The sequence below is a fragment of the Chrysochloris asiatica genome, unplaced genomic scaffold (genome assembly GCF_000296735.1).
Source record: "Chrysochloris asiatica unplaced genomic scaffold, ChrAsi1.0 scaffold00291, whole genome shotgun sequence".
Lineage (NCBI taxonomy): Eukaryota > Metazoa > Chordata > Mammalia > Afrosoricida > Chrysochloridae > Chrysochloris > Chrysochloris asiatica.
In genome coordinates, this window is record NW_006408809.1 from 129,699 (window position 1) to 139,944 (window position 10,246).

The 10,246-nt window shown below is 39.1% G+C and overlaps 1 protein-coding gene across 1 annotated transcript in view; it reads left to right on the top strand.

Annotated features, from left to right (window-relative positions):
- The first annotated feature begins 1,304 nt into the window (after positions 1-1,304).
- The window catches only part of LOC102822155 (granzyme A-like), a 19,444-nt gene continuing 10,502 nt past the window's right edge, over positions 1,305-10,246 (top strand). Inside the window, exons 1-2 of the mRNA XM_006874634.1 lie at positions 1,305-1,350; positions 10,001-10,148. Of these exons, the coding sequence (XP_006874696.1) occupies positions 1,305-1,350; positions 10,001-10,148 (194 nt within the window). The remainder of the gene's footprint in view (positions 1,351-10,000; positions 10,149-10,246) is intronic.

Here is a 10,246-nt window from a genome sequence, read left to right on the forward strand (position 1 = left end):
ATGTTATGAATTAAGAATCTAACTTCGGTTTTCCTCAATGATATTATCTAGGGCTCTCAACAATAAATATATTCAATATCTCTCTGTTCCTTTCCTTACTAGTGTGGTGCCTTGAATTAAGTTGATATGGCTTTTCTATCCAAAGTCTTTCTTACTACCCAAGTGATTGAGTGGGACCATGCAAATAAGGCATAGGACTCCAAGCCTGGGATTGGTTTGTTTTCTCCTCCAGTTAGGTTCAAAAGGAGCCATCTCAGAAGCAGAGATGGAAGATCCCAGGTCCATCAAGAAGTAAGAGCACATGAGATCACTACCTAGAGAAACTGTGATGGCAGAGGTGATGGCAGCAACTTTAGAGGCAGTGGCATGGAGAGACAGAGCAGCTTCAACCTCTAGGCCTATGGACTAAGTAAAGCTGAGTGCCTGTGGGCAGGAGAATGGCTTGAAGAATGTGTCCTTTGGGCATTCACAGACTGGCTAAAATAACTTTATAACAAGTGCTTGTGTAGGGCAGAGGCCAAGGGACTACATGGCTGAGAAGCTGAAAACAAGAGTGAGGTGTGCCTGCAGTATGGCAAACAAGAGCCATTCCTGATTGGAGAACTGGTGCATCCTGAGTTGGTTTTGATCCTGAATTGTACTTTGGTCACTTCCCTATTACTCCCATAATCATGAGTATTGTTGAGTTTTGTGTATCCATTGCAATGGATTATCAAACCCAGATGTGAAGCAGAGAGTGCTGTGGGACGGATGGTTGGTGTGAGAAGAGGGAAAGGAAGGTTGCAGGGCAGAAGCACGTCTGACCTCCACTTCATAGGAATCAGCCTTGGGCTGATTGTGAGTTTGATTCTCTTTATACCCCTTTGAAGCCAGAGGAAGTCAAATATGGCTCCCACATGATTTTAGCAACTAACTAGAATAAGTTAAAGATAATGGTTTCAAAACAAATTCTGATATAGACTTGAACTCTCAACTTTTAAAGTGAACTTTTCTGGGAAAGTGAGAACATTGTCAAAAGAAGAGCAATTTTTTGTTTCGTTTTAATGACTACAGTCTCAGTGGCTTCACATACACTCTTTCAGATAGAAGATGTTTCACCCAGAAAGTAATGACCGCATCTGTGAAATAAATAAGTAACCACACCATAGCTAAAATATTTATACTTTCCAGTAATAAAATGTCAAAATCTTTAACAGTACAGATGAGAAAGCAAAAGAAAAAAACCACATCCTTTGTGTATCATTATATATTAGTAATGCCAATACCTGAAAATATATGGTATCCACATGTGCATAACAGAAGCCATGAAAATCCCCCCTGCTGCTCTCTTTCTCCTTCTAATTCCTGGAGGTAAGACATATTTCCATATGCTTTTCAGTTTTGCTCATGAGAAAGTGGAATTCTATATTAGTTTATGTCTAATATTATGTAAAAAGGAAAAAATTCCTAATTTTATTTATAATCATTTTTAATGTTGCCATTTGTCTTTATTATCTAAAAGGCATATTGGCATGTTAGCTTTTTAAGAAAAAAATGTACCTACCTGGTTGTAGTACAAATATGAAATATGAGCTATATATAGCTAATGGATCTCATAAATTCAGGCCAGCTCTTCAGAGTAAAACCTCTAAGTGAAAAGCTGGCAAAGTTATTAAATTGGGGATGCATAGATTTATTAGCAGGACCTCCCCCTCCCACTCATACAAGTTGAGTAATCTACAATAAATCTTAAAACTTTTGGTCTTAGAATGTGTTTGTGAATATGTCTGTTTCTAATGGTGAGGGTGGTAAAGAAAACAGTATCAGTATAAACTAATCAAGTGAAACATAATATAATTAATACTATATACACATTATTATTAATATTATATATTAATACATATTTGCCAAATTTTCATAAAACTTTCCACTAAGAATAACACTATCCTAAGCACCAGACATCCTGCTGCTCCTCAGAAACCCTATATAGGGTCGTTATGGGTCAGAATCGACTCGAAGGCACTTAACAACAACAAGCATCAGACACGTATTAAATTGCTGACCTTGTGGTTAGCAGCCCAGCTCATGATCCACTACCCTATCAGGACTCCTCAATCTCTTTATGTATATGCTATTTTTACCAGCCCCATTTTACAGATGAGGAAACCAAGGAATAGAAAGTTTAAGTAAATTGACTAAGGTCATCAGCTAGCAAGCTGGGGTTCATAACTAGAGATCATGTCTTTGAACTCAGTGACCTTGTGTAGGAATCTACAAACTGCTAACCACAATGTCAGTGTGGTGCAAAACTACCAGCTGCTCCTCAGAAGTTCCTATAAGCTCAGAAAGTTTGTGAACCTCCCAAAACTAGATGTAAAGGTTTGTATATGTGTATATGCATATGTGTATCTGTACTTCATCAGACTCTCAAGTGGTTCTGCATTTCAAATTTTTTAAAAGGTAAAGAACCATTGCTTTAGAAAAAGAGGGCTTCGCAATGGAGAGAATATGAGTTTGCATTATATGAAACCGGGTTAAAGCCCTGCTTTACCATTTACTACTTGTGTGAGCTTGGGTGGATTAATTATCCTATCTAAATTTCATCTTTCTTATCTATACACCAGAAAACCAGTACCACCTAGCAATATAGTAAATATTAGAGCCAGTGTCTTATACTATTAATAGGAATAGCATAGATGTTTTCATTATTAATGTTGCTGTACTTGATTTTTCTAAATATGTTACTAAGCCATCATTTATTCCAAATAATAATTTCACAATGGAGTATTATGAAATCATCATGGTCAAGAATACAGTCTCAAAGCTGAGGCTGGAACAATCTAGCCTGCCACTAGTACGAAGTTTACAGTCTGTGATGGACAGGATCAGAAGACTGGGATCCTGCCCATCTGCCTTGTGTTGAAATTGGGTAAATCTTTTATCTTTTTCTTTCTCGAACTTTAAGAGAAGAGACTATTATTGCCTGGCACTTTATACCTTCCAGGGATAGGAGATAGATGTTATATTAAATGTGCTTTGATTTCTTAAAGAAGAAAATTTCTTCTTAAATTCAAAATGCTATTATCCAAAAGAGATCATGGAAAATTGTAGTTGATAGGGACATAAACTTAACCTGAACAACTAAAGCAGTAGGAAAAACTTGAGTTAGGGCTTTAATACAATCACTTTGATAACTGTTTGGTAGTTTCTTAAAAATTAAAAAAATAGGATTACTGTGTTGTTGTTGTTGTTAAGTGCCCTCAAGTCAATACCGACTCATAGCGACCCTGTATAGGGTTTCTGAGGAACAACTAATGGGTTTGAACTGCCATCCTTGTGGTTCACAGTTCAGTGCTGATCGATCCTACAGCACCACGCCATATAGAATTACTATGATGTTGTTGTTAAGTGTCATCAAGTTGATTCTGACTAACAACGATCCTGTCCAGGGTTTCTGAGAAGCAAATGGTGAGTTTGAACCACTGACCTTGTGGTTCGCAGTCCAGTGCTGATCATACAGCACCACACTATATAGCCCAGAAATACCATCTTAGATGCATACCCAAAAGAATTGAAATCAAGAATACAAACAGATATTTGTACCTAAATGTTCATTGCTGCACTGTTCACAATAGTCAAAATCTGGAAACAACCCAAGTGTCCATCAACTGATGAATGAAAAACAAAATATGGTATAAACATTCCATGAATAATTATTCAGACAAAAAAAGAAATGAAAAAAATTAAATGAGCTTCTGATACATGCTACAACAGGGCTGAACCTTAAAAACATCATGCTGAGTGACATCAGACCCCAAATGACAAATACTATATAATTTCATTTATCTGAAATATCTAGAATAGACAAATAAATACATAGACAGGAAGTAGATTAGTGGTTACCATGGGATGGGGGAAAGGACATGAGGAGTTATTGCTTAATGGATATGAAGTTTCTGTTTGGGGTGATGAAAACATTTGGAAATGAATAGTGGTGACAATACTATATGGAGGTTGTTAAGTGCTGTGGAGTCAGTTCTGACTCATAGTGACACTGTATAGGGTTTCTGAGCAGTGGCTGATGAGTTTGAAACAAGTCTTTGGTTCAAACTGACCTTGCAGTCCAGCACAAAAACCCACAGTTCCACTGTTTTATACACTTAAAAATTGATAAAATGATAAATTTTGTTATATATATTTTAGCACAATAAAAGTAAAATGTATGTTATAGTCAAAAAATCATTTTATGAATAGTTATCATTTTAAAGACTATCTCCAAGATCAAGTCTGGATCTCAAAAGGCATTTCAACATGAATTGTTAGGCTCCATTAGCAGTACTCTGTTGGCAATTTACTTCTCATAATCCCCAACCATGTTGCCTTTTACTTACATCATATCTAAATCTGAAGTTTCTTCAGCCCCTACTTCTTGAAATTTTGCATATTTTTCAATCTCCTTCATGGGTTAAAAAGAAACCTAACTTCTTCATAAAAACTTCCCAACCTGTCTGTCAATAGAATATGTTGCTTCTCTGTACTCCTATAATTTCTCATTCACACCTTCTCAGGATGGCATATATACTAACTTAACTTTGTGATAATTTGTGCATCTGTGTAAAACTATGCTCGTTGTATCTACTTACTACTCAGCTCTTTGAGGACAAGACTTGCATTTTATCTTTGACTTCATCTTTGTTCATTTTTAATTGTTTTGTTGTTGTTTTGTGTTGTTCAGTCAATTCTTATTGTTGCTGTTGCTGTTGTTGTTAGGTGCCATCAAGTCAGTACCGACTCATAGCGACCCTATGTACAACAGAACGAAACACTGCCTGGTCCTGGGCCAACCTCACTACTGTTGCCACACTTGAGCCCATTGATGTTGCCACTTTGCCAATACATCTCCTGGGGTTCTTCCTCTTTTTCTCTGACCCTCCACTTTATCAAACATGATATCCTTCTCCAGCTGGTCCTTCCTGACAATATGTCCAAAGTATGAGAGACAAAGTTTGGCCATCCTGGCCTCCAAGGAGCACTCTGGCTGCACTTCTTCCAACACAGATCTGTTGGTTCTTTGACAGCCCATGGCACGTTCAATATTCTCCTCCAACACCATAACTCAAAAGCATCTTTTCTTCTACCATCGTACTTATTCACTGTCCAGCTTTCACATGCATATGTCATTGTTGTTATGTGCCACCGAGTCAGTATCGTCCCATAGAAGAATGAAACACTACCCGATCCTGGGCCAACCTTGCTACTGTTGCCACGCTTCAGTCCATTGATGCTGCCACTTGGCCAATCCATCTCGTCGGGGGTCTTCCTTTTTTTCTCTGACCCTCCATCTTACCAAACATGATATCCTTCTCCAGTGACTGCTCCCTCCTCACAATATGCCCAAAGTATGAGAGATGAAGTTTGGCCATCTTGGTCTCCAAGGAGCATTCTGACTGCACGTCTTCCAAAACAGATCTAGTTGTTCTTTTGGCAGCCAATGGTACTTTCAATATTCTTCTCCAACACCATAACTCAAAAGCATCAATTCTTCTATGGTCTTCTTTATTCACTGTCCAGCTTTCTCATGCATATGAGATTATTGAAAATACCATGGCTTGAGTCAGGTGCACCTTAGTCCTCAAGCTGACACCTTTGCTCTTCAACACTTTAAAAAGGTCTTGTGCAGCAGATTTGCCTAATGCAATGCGTCGTTTGATTTCTTGACCGCTGCTTCCATGAGTGTTGATAGTTGATCCAAGAAGAATGAAGTCCTTGACAAATTAAATCTTTTCTCCATTGACAAGAATGTTGTTTATTGGTCCAGTGGTGAGGATATTTGTTTTCTTGACATTGAGATGTAATCCATACTGAAGGCTGTGCCCTTTGATCTGCATCAGTAAATGTTTTAAGTCCTCTTCACTTTCAGCAAGCAAGGTTGTATCATCTGTATATCACAGTTTGTTCATGAGTCTCCTTCCAATCCTGATGCCACGTTTTTCTTCATAGAACCCAGCTTCTTGGATTATTTGCTCAGCATATAGGTTGAATAAGTATGGTGAAAGAATATAACCTTGTCGCACACCTTTCTTAATTTTAAAATATTCAGTCTTCCCATGTTCTGTTCCAACAATTGCTTCTTGGTCCACATACAGATTCCTCATGAGCAAAATTAAGTGTTCTGGAATACTCATACTTCACAAAGTTGTCCATAGCTTGTCATGATCCACACAATCGAAAGACTTTGCATAGTCAACAAAGCACAGGTAAACATCATTCTGGTATTCTCTGCTTTCAGCCAAGAACCATTAGACATCAGCAATGATATCCCTCATTCCACGGCCTCTTCTGAATCCGACTTGTATGCTTGCAGCCATTTCTGTATTACATTTAGTAAAACTTTACTCGCATGGGATATCAAAGAGATTGTCTGATGATTTCTACATTCCATTGGGTCACCTCTCTTTGGAATGGACACAAATATGGATGTCTTCCAATCAATCGGCCAGATAGTTGTCTTCCAAATTTCTTGGCAGAGATGAGTGGGTGCCTCCTGTGTTGCCTCACTTTCTTGAAAGATTTCAGTTTTTATTCCATCAATTCCTGGTGCCTTGTTCTTTGCCAATTCCTTCAATGCACCTTGGACTTTTTCCTTTAGTATCATTGGCTGTTGATCATATGCTACCTCTTGAAATGGCTGAACATTAACCATTTCCTTTTGGTACAGTGACTCTGTGTATTCCTTCTATCTTCTCTTGATACTCCCTGCATTATTCAATAATTTGTCCAGAGAATCTTTCAATAACGAAAGTTGAGGCTTGAATTTTTTTTTCCACTTCCCCCAGCTTGAGAAATGCTGAGCGTGTTCTTCCTTTTTGGTTTTCTGATTCCAGATCTTTATACATTTTGTTGTAATATTTGGCTTTATCTTCTCTAGCTGATCTTTTTGAAATGTTCTGTTCAGCTCTTGGAACTCCTCACTTCTTACATTTGCTTTAGCAACTCTACGCTGGAGAGCAAGTTTCAATGTCTCTTCTGACATCCATTTTGACCTTCTCCTTCATTCTTGTCTTCTTAATGACTTTTTGGTTTCTTCGTGTATGATGCTTTTTATGTCATCCCACAACACTTCTGATCTTCAGTCTTTAGTGTTTAATGTATCAATTCTGTTCTTCAGATGATCTCTAAATTCAGGTGAGGTATATTCAAGGTCATATTTTGGCTCTCCTGGACTTGTTTTCATTTTCTTCAGCTTCAGTTTGAATTTGCATATGAGTAATTGTTGGTCTGTTCCACAATCTGCGCCTGTACTTGTTTTGACTGATGATATGGAGCTTTTTCATCATCTCGTTCCGCAGAGGTAGTCAATTTGATTTCTATGTATTCCATTTGGTGAGGTCCATGTGTTATGCTGTCTAAAGAAGGTATTTGAAATGAACAAATCATTGTTTTTGCAGAATTCTATCATGCGTTCTCCAGCATCATTTCTATCACCAAGGCCATATTTTCCAACTATTGATCCTTCCTCTTTTCTCCCAACCTTTGCATTCCAATCACCAGTAATGATCAATACATCTTGATTGTATGTTTGATCGATTTCCGATTGAAGAAGTTGGTAGAATTCTTCTATTTCATCTTCACTGGCTTTAGTGGTTGCCTATAAGATAGAGTAGAGCTGTAAACCAGAAGGTTTCCCATGCTGTAAACTTTACAGGAACAGATTGTCAGTTCTTTCTCCCACAAAAGAGTTGGTGGGGTTGAACAGCCTACCTCTCCTTGTTAGCAGCTGAGCTCTTAACCAATGCACCAGTAGGGCTTCTTGCTGTAACAGCAGTCATGCAAAAGTTGCTGTTGTTGTTATTGTTGTTGTTAATGCCATCGAGTCACTTCTGACTCACAGTGATCTACTTCTAAAAATCAGCCATGGGAAATCCTATGGAACACAATCCATTCTGGCACACAAGGGGTCGCCTTGCCTCACACTCTCTAAAAAATATAACAAATAAGGGGAAATATTAAAATAGGTAAAAATCATGAAAAATCTAAAACTTTACTATTTACAAGGTGCAGCACTGTATTGGCTTATAATGAAAGTTGGTGCTCTGGTGTGGTGCTATAGAATAACCACTGGAATGCTAATCATAAGATCAGCAATTCAAGCACACCAGCTGCTCCTTGGAAACATTACACAGGGTCACTATGACTCAGAACTGACTCAAAAGCATTTAACAACAACAGCAATAATAAAGCTAAATCCATGTCCAATGCTGGACTAATTCAGCAGTCATCAAACCAAAGACCAGGCTTCATTATAAACCAATAAAAATAAGGGGGAAAATAGGAGTTCTCCAGCCACACCAGACAACATCCCTGTCTCCAGGATTCACCTCACAAACACACTTCATTGGTCAGAGCAGTCAATAAGGCAAGAGAACATTGTGATTACATATCCTCATCCAGCAAGCTAGTCAGCCTTAAACTTGGTAAATGTATTATAAACCTGAATAGAAGGAGAGAGAAGCCCAAAGACTCAGTCTCCCCTTTGAGCCTTCTGTTTCCAAACACCTGGGTAGTGACTGAGGATGCTGGAGGTGCTTTCCTTTTCTCAGAGTAGCTGTGAGTTGGACCTGACTCCACAGCACTTAGCAACAACTAGGTGAAGACACCTTTTCAATGAATATTTTACTGATAAGAAGTTTTCTCATCTAGACAGTCCAAGGAGGTTCTCAATACCATGACCTCTGAATCAAAGAAAGGGTGAAGAATTCATCCCCATGCAAACTAAAAGTGACAAAGTCAAGTTTGTGAACCAGAGCTAAGTCCTGAGTGTCCTACAAGAAGGCTGCAGCCCTGCCCACCACCACCACCCCTCTAATGTTTGATCACACTGCCCTCCACACACTCTACCCATACTGCAGAGCAAACCACTAGCTTATCCTGTGGCATGTCCTCTGGAGTCCCTGAGGGGAGCAAATGGTTAAGTGCTGGGCTACTAACCACAAAGAAACTCAGAAGTAAGCCTTGGCTATCTGCTTCCCAAAGGTCGCAGCCATTGAAACCGGAGCAGTTCTACCATGTACACATGGGGAGGCCATGAGTCCGAACTAACTCAACAGCAACCAGCAACAACAGAATGCCCTCTGCTGGTAATGCCATTCCATAGGGACCAAAACTAGAATCAACCACTGCTCTTCCACAACCGCCCTGGGGACCATCTGCATCAGAACCAGTAGAAGTGTTTCTTTTAAATGACGGTTCCCACATTCCCCCTCACAGAGTCAAGGGCCTAGGAATCCTGCATTTTAAGTAAGCAGTCTGGGTAATTATTATGACACTAACATTTGAAAATGACGCCCTGGTAGTAGATTGGGTAACAAGTTGGACTTCTAACCACAAGGTCAGCAATTCCAATCTACCAGATGCTCCAAGGGAGAAAGATGACGCTTTCCACTCCCATAAAGATATATAGTCACAGAAACCCTATACAGGGTCATTATGAGTCACAACGACTCAATGACACACAATCACTATAACCAAAGTTTGAAAAGGATTGCTCAAAAAGAGAGGTATCTCTGTATATTTATCTCAGATAAATACTGCATATTGTTACTTTATCCATTCTAAAAGTGAGAGAATCAAATTAGATATGTGACAGAAAAAAATCATTTAAAAGTCTAATGTGTGGCACTGGACTGCAACATCTGTTTGAACTGCAAGGTCGGCAGTTCAAACTCACCAGCCACTCCTCGGAAGCCATATACAGAGCCACTGTGGCTCAGAATCAATTCAACGGCACTAAGCAACAATAGTAATAGTCAACCCCAAAACTGAGTACTAAATTGATCATATTGCCAGGGAATAATAGTAGACAGCTATAGGATAAGCACCAGCCTGGCACTTGGCTTGTCTACATCACTGTGGTCTTCTCCTTGTATGGAGTATGTATACTCAGCTTGCATCTATTCACTAGATCCAAACTTTTCTCAGGATAAGGCATAAAATGTAAGATTTCACTCCAAATCGCTTTCAGTTTTTTCAGAGCCCTTGGTGGGAATCATAGGAGGACATGAAGTGGCACCTCATTCAAGACGCTACATGACTCTCCTCAAAGGGACTGAAGTCTGTGCAGGAGCTTTGATCAAAGAAAATTGGGTACTGACGGCAGCTCACTGTCAAATGTAAGTACTTCTTCATCCCTCTGATTCTCAAAGCAGAATGCTGCTAAGTGTCATCCAGTCAGTTCCAACTCATAGCTACCCTGTATAGGGTTTCTGAG